Source organism: Indicator indicator, chromosome 17 (assembly GCF_027791375.1).
Source record: "Indicator indicator isolate 239-I01 chromosome 17, UM_Iind_1.1, whole genome shotgun sequence".
NCBI lineage: Eukaryota > Metazoa > Chordata > Aves > Piciformes > Indicatoridae > Indicator > Indicator indicator.
The window spans coordinates 13200996-13216452 of record NC_072026.1 but is presented as its reverse complement, the minus strand read 5'-3'; the positions used below and the strand labels follow the sequence as shown (position 1 = coordinate 13216452).

Genomic DNA, 15457 nt, shown 5'->3' with positions numbered 1-15457 from the left:
GATGAAGCAGCTGAGGTTTGAAGGTAAGTGGTCACTTATTCGGGGAACTGTGTTTTAGGTACTGTGAAAAACATGGTCCCTCCCACCTTAAGCCACGTGTTTCTATGAGCTATACAAATAATCCTGCTGCAACACAACTTGCACGAAAGAACTGATCAGGCTGAAAACTAACCTAGTTTACAAGGAAACTTTTTGCAGTGAGATCTGTTCACCAACAGTTTTGAATGTGGCCACACAAGCCTCAGAGGAGAAACAGGAATACATAGCTAAGGGAAAGTATGAAAGCAGATTTCAGCAGCAGCATGTACTACCACTTCAAAGCAAACCCACAGTAGGTCTTGAGGTACGTGCCCTCTTAGTGACTAAGATGCACACAGCCTGCTCGCTGTAGCCCTTGGCTCCATCTTCATCAACTAGAGCAGCTGGAATACAGTATCACCTCACTCCTCCTCCCGTGTAGAGCTGATCTTATCAGCATCTTTGGATCTTGTTTTCAGCAGAGGTAAAACCAGGCCAATAACGTACAAGTCTTACTGGTTTGTCTCAGAATCGCTCCATGTACAGTGTCTACTGGGTTGATTTCTTTAGCTAGCTTTAACTCATCAACTAGCTTTTAAGCATTAAAGTAGGTTAATCTGAAAACTGCTGAGCAGTACTTATTTAAAAAACAATCACCATCCAGTTCCTTAAGTGAAAAGCAGTTATACACTTCCATTCCAGTTGAGAAGTGAGAGTCATTCCTAAAGCACCTGTATGTAGTAGCTTAGTTTACTACTCTTACCAGATCCAGTTCTCTAGAGCAGCTTACTGTGAGCAACAGAGCATTGGCTCCCAGCTGTGACCAATTTTTACTGACTTCTCCAGTAAATTCCTCTCATTTCTTCATTATATCATTTTGCATGTGTTCGCATTTTAACACTATCCATTTTACATTAAGTTTAATAACATGAGCCTAAGCAGAGGAAGAAAACTTTAGTGCACTAATTTTTATCAACTGTTGTACTTCCAAAAAGGCAGCTCATTGTGCTTTGATCTCCAACTGACATGCTAGTGGTGCTCTCAGAGCTCATGGCAGAGTCAGAGTTAATAAAAAATTACTGGAAGCAAAGCAATTAACTAAGAGCTGTGGCTCCCCAAGACAAGACAAGAAAACAGCTTCCTTATCTGTCACAGTTAAATTTGTATTGCTTTACCTGATCTGTTAAAGTTTGGATATCCTGAGGGGAATGCTAGGATGCTCAGGAAGAAGGCTACTTTGAATCTCAAAAGGAATGCATTAGGCTCTAAGCTGAACAAAGCAGCACTTCTTAGTTGACTTAATGCAAGTGGACAGCAACTTGGGTGCAGAAGTGGTTTCAGGCCAGAAGTGAAACACAGTTAACAGAAGAACAAGGCTCAGTTCAGTGCATTTGACAAGGCTTTTCCTGTCCTCCTAGTACAGAACCAGGTTCTGTACACCTGACTTCCAGCAGCTCTAAAAGTACATTGTCAGTCTCAATGGGAGAATCAAAGAGAGGAGACTATTTAAACAGCAACTCCTTACCTAATGCTTATCTTACACCAATTAGGCTATAGAACTTGACTCCTGGTTCAGAGGTCACTGGAGAAGTAAGCAGAAACACTAAATGCCAAGTGTCAAATACAAAGCCCAACGCTTCCTGTATCAGCAATTTAAACACTACTGTAATAAAAAAATATTTGCAAGAAAGCTGAACTGAAGATAGCATCAGGTTTGGAAATCAAATCATCAAATGTGCAAGTGGTACAGTGTGATGGATCAAACTAATCATCTTCAGACAGATCTTGAGTACAAGACTCTAGAAAAAGCTTAAGGCTGTAAAAACCCCAAAAATTTTACAAGAAAGCATTATGAACGTCAGTGGTTCTCCAGAGCTGAACTGCTAAATCCAACAATGCATCAAATACTGAGAGCTTAGTAATTATAGGGCAACTAATGTACTGGGGTGTGCACATGTATTATCAAACCCGTTCCACTAGCAACACATCATGCTTAAGAAATAAGGGCTTTGCTTTTCATCATTCCTTTACGTAACGTACATGATGGCCTGCAAGCTTCAGAAGGGCTGCTTAGGACTACAATGTGTTTACCTTGATTTAGGTGGAAAAATTAATCATAGTTTCCAGATTTCAAAGTGAATCACCCATTCCAAGGACAGAAACTTAACTTACATCAGCTTAATGAGTGGGATTCTCAGACTCACTCCCTTCCCTAGGAGGACTGAGGCACATTACAAATAGAAGACAGACAAAGCAGTCATACCATAGATGAAGCTCTGTTTGCCTTTCTGTGCAGGTGTTTATTTTTTAAATTTTATTAAAAGATTACACTGTGATCAATTTGCAGCCCCCTAAGAATTATCCAGGAAGAAGCACAACAAAATAAATATTTTGTCTGATGTTCTGATTGTTTTACTGGAGGCTTTTTTCCCTTCTTCATTTCCTTTTTATAAGAGGTTACAAAGGTTCATGGTCTTCTGCTCAGGACTTGCTACAACTCCCTCCAGAAAAGGGCTAGCAGAGGTAGGAAACACATGGAAGAGGTTCTCCTGTGCAGTTGTTCTTAACAATTTGCTTGAACAGTCTGGAAGAGTAGAAACAAACCACAAAATACATAATGACACTGGAGAGCTTGATCTTTAACAAGGGTCATACACTCCACTTGTTGACTTGGACAAAAACCTCCCTCCCTCTGACTCCAAACAGTTCAATGATAGTCAGCCTCCTTTCTCTGGTACAGAATCTCAGTTTCATTAAATAACGCTTAAGGACTGGAATGTATTGAGTGGGCAATAGTTGCATAACAGCAGTGTAAAGAGAAAGCTGAATCACTGGGAGAAAACAATCAATTTCACTTAGAAAGCCACAAGATCTACTTTTAGGTCTTCCTCTTCCCCCACTACCCAAATACTACTCATTTGGTCACTGAATTGATGATAGCTGTGACTACTCCAGGAAAAAAAAAACAACCAACAACTTAGAATTACAGAAAGGTTCTCCAAAATTGCACCTACTATGATTGTATTCAAACTGAACCTAAATAGACCTGTGACTAGTGACACATGGTTTGACCATCAGCATTTGAAAATCCTGTAAGAGCACATCAACCAGGTTCATGTTTTGGCTAACCAAACTTAACTCAAAGCTTGCTGTCAAGGGGATACGGTTTTTCACTACATATGTACATTGGGAATATACTTGAACTAAAAGCAAACAAATGCCAACGAATGACCTCATCTGTCTGGAGCTATCTGGATAGCAGGTGTGGCACCAAGACCTACTCTGAATTTTGGACTTCCGCCTCACTTAACCTCAGCCAATTGTAAAATTCTCTGTCAGCACATTAGTGTGCCAATGCAGTGACTGACCACTTTGTATTACTTTTGTTCATTTAAGGTTATGCTTGCTTATGCAATGTCAAAAAAGAACACCTTTGAAAAGTGCCACAAATTAATCTAGAGCACTGAAAGCCCTTCTAGAACCTTGCAAAGATAAAGTGGCTTGATAAGACAAGCTTATCAAACTTTGTTATCAGTTCACTGCATCTCAGGCAAACTGTTTACAAGACTAAGAGTGGAAACATCTCAGGCAGCCTCTCCCCCTTGCAGAGATCACATCACATTTATTCCCTGTGACAAGAGCAGTCACATGGGAACTATTTAGCCATGGTTTACTTACAAGTAGGCTCCCACACCTGAGAAAAGGCTCAGTGGAGGCAGGTACTGAGCCATCTATCTATATCACATTGTAACTCAAATGTTGGGTACCTCCTGTTTCCTCAAAGGAAAAAAATAATTGTAAAACAGTAAGAAATAATGGTGATAGAAACATGAAGTACTGCACAAATACACTGAGTTCAGGCAGTGAGGCTGTAAGTCAAAGCTACATAGCAGCAGCAAAGCTAAGATGTTGATATACACCTCTTGGCCTTAGAACACTGAACAGCCCAAAACAGCCTGCTGCACTGAATGAAGCACCCAAGGTTCTTTTCTGGATTAGGGGTGATTTTTACTCTGCTTGATCTGAGAAAGCCTGCTTGGCTATTAACTAGTTGCTTACTTGAATATCAGCTATCATCTTGGTATACAGCTATACAAGTTACGAGGTAAGAAACAGTGCAACCTCAGAGCACATTGATGAGTGTCACCTGCTTATGAGCAGGCGATGTAAGAGAAGTGGGAAAGCAACCCACACTCACTCTGGTTTTAAATTCCCACTGAAACATTACCAGCAGAGGCATTACTGTGCAATACACACCTTAGCTTGTCCACACTGCCTAGCCAGTGAAGGTAGGCCTTGGCAATAAATAGGAAGATTGCATTTTTTCTAAATTTGTATCTTGTGTTTTGCATTCCCACATAGATGGAGAAATTTGTGCCATCATTCACCATTTCTGAGAAAATGATATGAAATCCTGTTCACCGTCAGATGGACCAGTCAGTTTGGCTCAATACCAGTTATGCTCTTTGGTGCATGTTCAAATACATGAGCAAGAAACAAAAGCTGTCAGCCATAAGCTCCAGTTATTTGAAGGTGACATACAGCTCAGTCATTTTGTTGATCTGCCAGTAAAAAAAAAAAAAAAAAAAAAAAAAAAAAAAAAAAAAAAAAAAAAGAGGAAAAAGATATTTACCTTTTCACCTTTCACTCCACTGCAGTCACATTTGGACAACGATGTACATCCATGGCAAGCCTTCAAAGACACAAGAAAAAAAAATTAATATTTTTAATCAGCCTAAGACTATATGAAATCTTCAACAGTGTTATGAAAGTCAGTCTACAATGTAAGCCTACAAAGTTTGTCATCTAGCTGTTGCACCTGTGTTCCAAATTGACAGTTAACTGAAATCACCTTTATTAACAATTATGCTTGTATGCAAATATGTTAGTTTCCTCAGAAATTTTAGACTTTAATTTGTGCTTAATCATCCTTTACTCTAGGGCAATGTACAATACCACAGTTACAGCCCACGGAGTCAGAACTTCAAGGAAAGAGACTTTTCAGTGTATGCCTCACACTGAAAAGAATCCAATTTTGGTTCCCACCAGTAGATGTCACATTTTGCACAAGAGTTTAAGAGAGTCTGGCACTTAGGAGTAGTATTTCTGATAGTTACTGGGAAAATACTTAATACACAGATAATTCTTCCCTCCACAGATCAGTTACTGTGAATTTTTAACACCCCAGATTTCACCTAGCTGCAGTCATGGTCCATTCCAAAGCATGGCAAGTCAGCTACAACGATCTCCAGCATAAGGGGAGTGACATTCAGATATTAAGGGGTGAAAGGCAGGACATATGAAAGCTCCATTCACAAGTCAGGTAACTTTACCATACCACATTTGTTTGGTTTATATTCCCTCACCCTCATCCCAACACAGGATACTCATTAGAGGGCCATGTTGAATTCAGAAACAAGCAGACATGTTTAGAAAAAAAAACAGAAAATTGTATTTTTGCAGACTGTCTCTACGTAATACATACAGCCATCCATTTTCAAACCAGTTAAAAACCATGATCCATATTAGAAGACAGTGTAGCTGAAATACTTGAGGGTTTAGCTTGTTCTGAAAACAGGTGCAGCATTGTTTAAAAAAAAAAAAAAAAAAGCACAGTTTGAAAAGCTGAGCTTTCAGAGTCCTCCCCCCAGTGATCTACAGAGATTATGTACACATTTCATTCAAGCAGGATAACAGTTGCCGTGTCAGATCTAAAGTACACCCACACTTGAATTCTAGTCTCCATTATCCCAGAAGCATCTAGAGATGTGACCCATTACCTACCTGGCATTAAGAATGTGCTGGCTCTTGGCCTAAACACACCACTGAGCATCAGACTGAGAAACACAGAAGTAGCTTAGTTCACCTTGGAGCTATAGAAACTGAGAATCAGCTGAAGCATCTTCTAGCAAAAGGTAGAGCTTTGAGTGTTAAGCAGAGCAGTCATGCCACATGACATGACTGGGGCATCTCTAAATCTTCTGCTTGGCTTTCATAATCAGTTTGATTTGATGCATATGAAAACTCAGAATTCTGAGTTAAAAGGAGTTTATTGAGCCACTTTCTAAAGTGCAAGTACTAGCTCGTTCAGATTTTCAAACTGGACCAAGCCCTATGTAACCTGGCCCAACCTCATGGCTGACCTTGTTTAGAACACTGCTTGGCTAGGTGCCCTTCTGATGTCCCACTTAAATCAAGGTATCCTGTGAATTTGGCATCAGATCCCTTTCACTTTTAAAAAAGCAAGCTCCTTGTGAACCAGTTTTAGGGTAAATCTCATTAACAAAGCTTCACTTAAAAGGGATTAACCTTAGTTACATGCAATATTCCCTTGCCTCACAGTGCAGGCCTATCACCAAGAGTGAGTTACCTAGCTCCCTGTGCAGCAGTACTGCTTTATTACAAGGACAGCAGTGACAGCTACCTGAAAATCTTTGCTGCCTCCAAGAGGCAGGGGAAGGAAAACCAAAGTAAATCAGTACTCACTAAAAAGCTGTGCAATGGCAAAACACAGGTAGGTTAAAATAATAAACAGATGGAAAGCATGATCAAGATCCTACATGGCATAAGGAGGATTTATTTAGGTCACGTAACGCAAGAGACTCATTTAGAGCTAGAAGGGGAAAGCAATTATATTGTCCCTTCATAAAGGAAAAGAAACCTGGGGCTTTTTATTCTGAAGAGAAGATGACTGAGACGGGATCTAATAAATGTATACAAATATATGACGGCTGGGGGTCAGGAAGGAAGGGATAGCCTCTTCCCACTTGCACCCTGTGATAGATAGGACGAGGAACAATGGATGTAAACTACAGTACAGAAGTTCCACCTCAACATGAGGATGAACTTCTTTACTGTAACAGTCACAGAGCACTGGAACAGGTTCCCCAGAGAGGTTGTGGGGTCATCTTCTCTGGAGACTCTCAAGCCCTATCTGCATGCATTCCTGTGTGACCTGCACTAGATTATATGGTCCTGCTCTGGCACAGAGGTTGGACCCAAAGATCTCCATAAGTCCCTTGCAACCCCTAACATCCTGTGATCCTATAATTTCGTGAAGGCAAGTTCAGACAGCGAAGCTCAGTCTCTGCCCTTGGCTACTGTGGCACTCCAGCACAACTGCAGAAAACTAAATTGTTAGTACTCACACATCTTTAGCAGTGATCCCGTCCTGTCAGCCTCAAGATGGCAAAAACCAGATCAAATCAATAAAGAAAATGGAATTGTGGAATAATTTGGTACGGAAATAATCACTCAAAGCAGGGCAGCTTAGGGCACGTTACATGTTGAGTAATGATAGTGGTAGAGATCCACAGCCTGTCTAGATCCTGGATATCATCTCTCACTGCTTCCATTGCGAAGTATTTCCCCCCCCTAAAAACCCACCTCACCACAACTTCCTATGTTGCATCTCACATCCATTGTCTCTTGCTCTATGCAGGATGACAGGAGCCTGGCTCTACTTTTGCTGCACCCTCCTAAGCAGCAAGACAGCTGTAGTATTCACCCTCTCCCCTGAAGCCTTTTTCTCTCAAATCCCAGCATTCCCCCATGCATCCAACACACCCAGCCTCTCCACTATGCATATCTCTAAACAAAGAGAAGTTATTTTAAGTCAGCGTATTTGGAATCAGAGATTTATTTTTGCTGACTGTGAAAGAGCTGACAAAGGAGCACCTTTCATGCATATGCTGGCAATAAATAATGGTGTACATGATGTTGCATGATAAAGTCTGTCCTTCCCAGCTCTGTGGCATTAAAATAAAGACAAGCCTAAATCTTCCTCTCTAAAGTTTTTGAAGTGCTTTTCTCCCTTATTTTATTTGTAGCTTACAGGGAAAAAAAATTGTTTTGATTAATAGAAGGGTTTTTTTTTAAATCTGTGATTGTCTTCCAAAGTAATTTATAGATGAGATTCAGAATCTTACTTACACTTTGAGTAGACTCTTAACATATATACATTTATACACATATGCAATATACATATATATATATACACACACACAATTAGCCTGCCATGAAGAGTCAGGTGACTCACTGCACACTTTTTGACAAATGGTTTTGGATATCCAGTTCAGATGCAGTATTTGAAGGAAATGAACACAGTCTTTCCCAGACAGCAGTGAAAAAAAGCTAAAAGTAGTCTAATCATGAAACTTTTCAAATACCCAGGGTAATCAAATGGTAGAAATTCTTGCCTTAAATCCTGGGAAGATAAATTCACCCACAAGCTTATCAAGAAGTATTCCCCCAGCAGAGTCACTTATCTTCCTGTACAAAAGCCATGTGTGGCAGACAGCTTCTTATTTGCATCATCTTATATCCCCACCAAATTAAGGTTTAACTAAATAGTTTGAAGAGAAAAAAAACCTGAATATTAGTCCTATAAACAACAAATTAAACCAAACTGGAACAGCAAAAAAAAAACAAAACAAAAAAAACACGTACTTAACAACAATGACCTATACTAACCAAAAACTTTCTTCTTGTTTAGACTTTTCAATAATCTCAAGGCCTTTTTAACTTGAAGAGAGAGACGCAAAAACTGTGCTGCAGGAGAATGCATACTGCATAACAAGTTAATACAAGTTAGAAAGTCACTCAAGCAACCACAGGCTAGAGATTTCTGATGTCACAGATTTAATCCTGTATCATGTATCAATGCAAAGAAAATCCAGGCTCCATACAATGCATAGGAACACTTGAAATTTCTCCTGTGAGTGATGAGATATCTGCTTGCTTTCTTTGAGTTGCAGATACAACTACAACATTTTAAGAATTATTATTAATGCTTCAAATCCACATGAAGAGCAAGATTTAGATGGTTACAGTCAGTTTAGCATTAGTAACATCTTAACCCTCACTAGTTCTGAAAATAAGGTGACTTACTGGGTTTTCAGACAAGGAAAATCAAATGACTCCAAACCTTGTCAGGACTCCAAGTTCCAGTGGGTACCTGGCAGCCCTCAGTAGTAGCTCCATTCCCAGCTCTGGTCAGTAGGACACATTGTCTTATGTGATACGGAAAACGATAAAGAAAAATATCTTGGATGTAATAGTGAGGTGTGGCTTGATCATAAGTAGCTGATCACAATCTCCACGCCCACCAAGATATTTCAGTTTTCTACTACATGAAGATAAAGAAGTAGCTTTTACAAATGAGACTGAAACTGCTCAGCTTTGCTTTTTACCTACTGCACTCCTGTTGCCTCCTGCCACTCCCCACCATGTATGTGTGAAGATGAACTCACTAGCGTTGCTATTTCCTTTACTGTGGCTTTTGCATAGTAAAACACAATCAAGGGCTGTAATTAATCTATTTGAGTTTAGCTAATCCTTTCATTGGATTTTCCTGACAGCTTCTACTCCATTGAATCTGTGTGTGGAGAGCAAGTTCTTTTCATTTGTATATAAAAGGAGGGATGGTATTGGTTTACTGCTCAAAGGATAATTCTTCCAGAACAAGCTCAGTCTTTTGTATCTTACATAGACTGCATAAAACTACTTTACACCACCAACAGAATGGGGATTTTTGTTTGTTTTTCGTTTTGAAGAAAAAAGTACACATTGGAAACCGAAGTCATTTCTTACTCTTGGCCACAGGTTTGTCACAGTCAGCTCAGTGAAATGAATAAGCCTGCTACCCTTGCAATTTGTTTTGGCTAGAAGCCTGCCTTCTGTATTGGACTCATTCCTCTCCTCATCAGGCCTGGTGATGTCAGTTACCAGGCAATTTCAGCATCCTCCACTCCCTCCCCACCACTCAGCTGCCATTCACAGAAGTACTGGGCAAAACACTTCCAAAAAACACTAGAGAACAGCAGCTTGGGACTTTATTTAAATTGTGAAGGGAGAAGAGAGTCTTCTACTGATTACTAACAGCTGGTTGACAGAAATCAGCGAGGACAATCCTCAATCCAGACAAAGAGTTGGACAAGAGAAAGGAGGAAGAAACAGTTCGAACATTCACAGCGAGCAGTTTTACTTCAACATCCTCCTTAGGTACTACTTTATTGTAAAGCCAGAATTTCCTGCTTGCTAACCCCTGTCACTTATACAATATCATGGCAACATTACTCGTACTGACAGACTGTCTGCTATTTTTGACAGCTCAGCAAGAGGTCATGCAAAAAAAAAAAAAAATTCAAAAAGTGATTGTGTAATGCCACTGATTTTAAATGCTGCCATGGCCTATAATGTATTAAAACTCTTTTACAGATTTAAATGACCACCAAGCAACATCTGTTGGGATTAACATGCACATGGCAGTTCCAAAAAGAGAGAAGAGAACCAGACAGTTATTTGACACCACAACAATGTAAACTGTTAGGTGAGAAAAGTTTGCTCTGGCAGGGAAAAGATGCACAGAAATCACTGAAATCAGTTCTGAGTTGTTGGCACTGGCCAAAATTTTAAGACACTTTTAGAATTCTGCAACATTCTGAACACACGAGCACAACTGAACTGTGGAACAACACTCCGGTTTGTGAGGGAAGAGCAGAACGTAAGCAGCAAAAGCTAGAAAAATTGTTCATTTGCACTCAAGTCACACTCCACAGTTGTGTCCCGCATTTGCATGTTCCCATACTTCTTTAATGCCTTCACTAAGATTTATTTGAACACACATAATCAAGTCTTTTGATAATTCAGTTATACTAAGACTCTCATTCATAAAACCCAATCAAAAGCTATTCTTCTTTGAGAGCTTCCAAAGCACAAAGCACATGGTTTGTCTCCCTTAACAGCTCTTGAACCTGAAGCTTGCAATTCAACCCCTTACACTGTTTTGCAGATAAAAGAAAGAAGTGCCTCTGCAAGACTGACCTACTTATGAGTCACTACCACCTGCAGCAGGTTTAAGTGGACAGCTACTTAGGCAAGGAATTGTTGTTACCCAAGGTATAATGGCAATTCCAGGGCAGACACATAATAGAATAATACTTCAGGCTTTATTATTTCTTTTCCTTCTGAGCGTTATTAAAAACTAATACAGAGCATACTTGTTCCTAATGGTAAGTTTAAGATTCATTACCAAGCACCTCAGGTCTCTTTCTTCAGTATTTACCAGGATCACATAAGCAGCTACTCTTGTTAGCAAGCTAATCAAGTAACAAAATTACACAGCTTGACTTTCTTGGGAGTAAAGCAAAGAAAAAAAGCTGAATGAAACAGCGAGTCTTCATTCTGATAGACAGGCATCTCAAACCACAAAGCTCAGCATCAGAAGAACTACAGGTGCATCAAACCTCTCAAGCTCCTGAACAGTGTGCATCACTCATCAGGCTATTGCCAAAGAAGAAGGAAGAGAGTGGTTAGAAATAATGGAAGAGTTAATTAAGCTAAAAATCTGTGGGTTTAAAGTCTTCTAGATCAGAAAACAATGAAATAGGACCTCACAGTTCAAGTCTGTCTCTAGACCACATATTGGGTAAAATAAACTTATTTCCTGGAACTCCTACAATATCTAGACTAGTTCAAATACATGCAGCTTTACTGCTGGGGAGCAGTTTAACGGTGATTTCCAGCTTACAAAACTATGTGAACTGTAGATTCCCAAAGTGAATCACAATGTCTTATTCACTCCAGTTCATGATTTAAGATTGGTATAAGTAGATACTGCAATTATTTGTTGGGTGGCTGTGGAAGACTTGTGCCTAGAATAAAGAGGACAATTCCTGCACCTCAAGATAACCTAGCTGTTATTCAAGCTGCTGCAGGAGTTGGCTAATGCTACAAACATCACCCCCTGCATTCAGGTGGGACAGCTTACCAGTCAGAAACAAAAATGTTTGAACATTAGAGAAATAGGGAGCATAAATTTCATATAATTTCCATCAATATAAATACTGAAACTGCCGTTAGACATTCACTCCAATTAAAATCAAATCCAGCATACTCAAAAGCATGCATTACAAATGCCTTTGCCTTGGGCATAACCATGAAAAACTCTCAAATTCAATTATTCATATCTTTATTTGTAACAGAAAAGAAATCTAGCCTTTCAGGTCCAAGCAAAGAAGCAGCTTTATTTTGGTGGTGGTCTTGAAGGAACATACATTTATTAGCTTGCCAAGGTCTGTGTAACACAACACCTGCACAGTTATCTAGATAAGGATTTACTGCTCACCCAGGTCAAAGATTTCACCATTTATCGTCAGTAATTTGAGTTGCCTTTCACTTGCCTGGACATGAATAAAACTAAGAAGCAAAAGGTTTTGTGGAGATTTGACAAGGGGAGTTAAAGCTGCTATTGTGATTTCCAATTATCATTTCACATACATGCTCTTTAGGCTTAACAAGAGTACAAGTCTGCAGATAAGTTTATTACTGAAATATCTTTGCAAAGTCGATTACATCAGCAAAGCCATCACAGCTCTACAATCCAAGTGGCCATTCTTCTCTACTAAAGTGTTGTATTCAGGCAGTAACATTTCTAAAGCAGAATCTAAGTTACAAGATTATTACGTATTCATTTAAGTAAACATTTCCTTCAATTTACCTACAGATACTTGGAATAAATTTCATGGTCTAAAATGCAAGAGTCAAAGGATCTTTGCAGAAGTTCTTGACCAACTCTTTTTTTTAAAGGGAACTTCTGACAGGTAATTTAACCTGTTACACCCTGAGGCACTATCTTTCCTTGAAGCCTGCACAATACAAGCTGTGTTGAGACTTGCAGAGGAAGCTCTTAGCTGTCATAGCCATGGTTCTGGCCACTGTGAATGAGAACACAGAGGTAGGTTAAAAAAAAAGATTCTCTTAAGAGACAGCACTAGGATGTTTGCTATTTAGACACCCGAATAGCTTGTATGATTGTAATTACCTGAAACGCAACTGTATGAGACTCACTAAATCCAGTTACCACACCCCAAATAAATGTTCTAATTATACAGAAAGGTTATGAATCAATACATTTTCCCTTAGAAGAGAGATACTTGGAATTGGTTTGAAATAAAGGGCTACTTTTGAAAAATCAAAAATATAACCAAGAGAACCTTGGCACAGCACCTTCAGAATATGCAAAACTAAGTATGTCTGTTAAAATATGGTGCTAGAAGAAATGGAGGTGGGCTCTTTTCTAAAGAGGACTGCATTTTTCTGTCTGTACTTTGTACTAAATGATACAGAATTTTACTGCTTTTGAACTTACAGCTTTCAAACACAGTTCTCTAAACGTTATCCTTCACAGCAGTATCTAGTTAAAATACAGGCAACATCTGCAGCAATAGATCTTTCCTTAGACCAGCTGACAGTCTAAACATAGACTTTTGGACTCTTCATAGAATTAATGCCCAAAAGCCTGTTTAACTTTTATTCATCCGCAAACTGCAACTATTTGCCCATAAGGATGTTGCCTTCCATATCTGAAAGCAAAACAGAGATTTTCTCTCCTTTCCTCTTCATCTTCAAAAATGATTGTTGCCACACTGCTTTAAAGAGTGCTGCCAGACTTTTAGCCAACTGTAGGCAAGGAAAAGGACATGGACAGTTCTCACCACTTCTGAAAATTGTTGTATTTCTCTGGTCTGCAAGTCTTACAAGACAAAGAATGGGCTTCAGGGTAGTATATTTTACTAAGTTGGGCACAGAAAGCAAAAAAAATATCAAGCTCCTTTATGATTTTCACTAGCATTTCTAAGCTAAAATTGAAGAGACATGAGAAGCCAAGCACTTTTAACTCTATCCTAATGAAGACAAACTTCCAAACAGCTCCATATCACGCTGTATGAATTTGCAAAAATTTCCTTTAATAGCAGCTTAGGTCAAGTGCTACTTTGACAGTGCCATCCAGAGGCAGCATCTTATAAGACCCACGTTTAGCTTTGGGTGGTACACCTCCTGGTAAACAGTGCAAAAGCACTAAAGACGGAATATACGTTACCAGGCAGTCTTCTAGCCTACTTCATCTCCAGGCTCATGAACTGGCAGATGCCAAATGGCACATTTCTTTTTTAAGCAGGCAGTGCTCCAAATAGCATTAGTAGAGAAACCCAACTCTGGTTGGATTTTCCATTTTGGAATGGAAGGCTTTGAGGAAGAACAAGTTTTCTATCACCTCTGTAGGCAGTCTGCACATTGCTACTGCTCATTTCAGTTTTAAATACTGAACTCAATGCAAGCCATTCTCTCATTTTTATACAGGCTACAGGCAAACTCCTTTAAAAGCTACATAGTAAATTAGGGGAATGCTTTGAAGCACATCTCCATTTTTGCCCACCTACTTACACATTTCTGCAGCTACCACCAGCACTGAGACATAAGCATTAATACCTGACGTTCAATCAGCAGCAGTATAGAGTAAGCCACTTTGTTTCTCAGGAAGTCTGTTTTACTTGAATTTTACACACAAGTCTCTAATCACTAGCCTCTTGAGGCTTCCTGATTTCTTCCAGCTGCAAATACGAAGAGCCATATGGTATGCATTACAGGTTAAGATTTACTAGTCATTTAGGGCCTTTCCCAAGTGACAGGTGCTGGATGTTGCCACACTCTATAACTGTGTCCAAATGTAACACAAACCTAGACCTAACTGTCAGCTAGGCTTGTAAGCCTTAGATAGTCTTGCAAGCCAAGTATTATACAGTCATAACACCACTTAGTCTGGCAGTCTATTTTTAATCCTTTCCTGGTTAAGGAAATGGAATAAAAATACAGACTGCAGACTAATTCTCCAGAAAATGCCCTGTTCCTCATAGAACATCAATAGAACATGCGACAGAGGAAGCTTCGATTCCTGACTCCTGTTAAAGGATGTCAGTCATTTGTCACTGACAACTTCACCTTCATGTGTCAAGTGCATGAAGCAGACCACACAGGAGGAGAAATCCACCTCTTCCTTTGAAAAAGGAGAGGCAAAATAGAATAGCATTTCAGATTAATTCAACCCTGCTGTGGTACATTTTGAAGCTACTGAAAGCACCAAATTAATACCAAAGATTAAGCAAGGCTACATTCTAAAGAGAATAGAAGCTGTGAACAGTGATATTGCCTTGATGTTATCTGAAGTACACACCCTCCTAGCTGTCAGAACAAGACCTAACTCACTTAGGGCTCAGTGGGTGTCTGGGGGATTTTGTGGTGGAGGTGATTATCAGCTCCGTTCTCCTTCAGTTCTTGGCCCAAATATCATAGCTTCAAGGTTCTTTTAGTTAAAGCTGGTTTAATGTTTGCATTTGTCTGTAGCATCAGCACGCTGTGTGTGCACATTTCACTACCTGCAGACACTGCTACAGGCAGCATGCTCTGTATTGCTCAATACTAATAAAGCACTACTCCCATCCTCAGGTAATCTAAGCTGAAAAAGTGACACTGAAGAGGGCCATGTTAAACAAGGAAACAACAAAGACAAAGCCATTGCCCTAACCCTGCAAATCAGACACTTCCAAAATAGAGCATGAGGACCTGATGAGTTGGGAGGCCCTGTTATCCACAGGATCAG

The 15457-nt window shown here is 39.6% G+C and overlaps 1 protein-coding gene across 1 annotated transcript in view; it reads right to left on the bottom strand.

The window, feature by feature from the left end:
* The window catches only part of COL4A5 (collagen type IV alpha 5 chain), a 79997-nt gene that overhangs the window by 53712 nt on the left and 10828 nt on the right, over window positions 1-15457 (bottom strand). The window contains exon 2 of the mRNA XM_054388600.1: window positions 4652-4711. Coding sequence (XP_054244575.1) covers window positions 4652-4711 — 60 coding nt within the window. The remainder of the gene's footprint in view (window positions 1-4651; window positions 4712-15457) is intronic.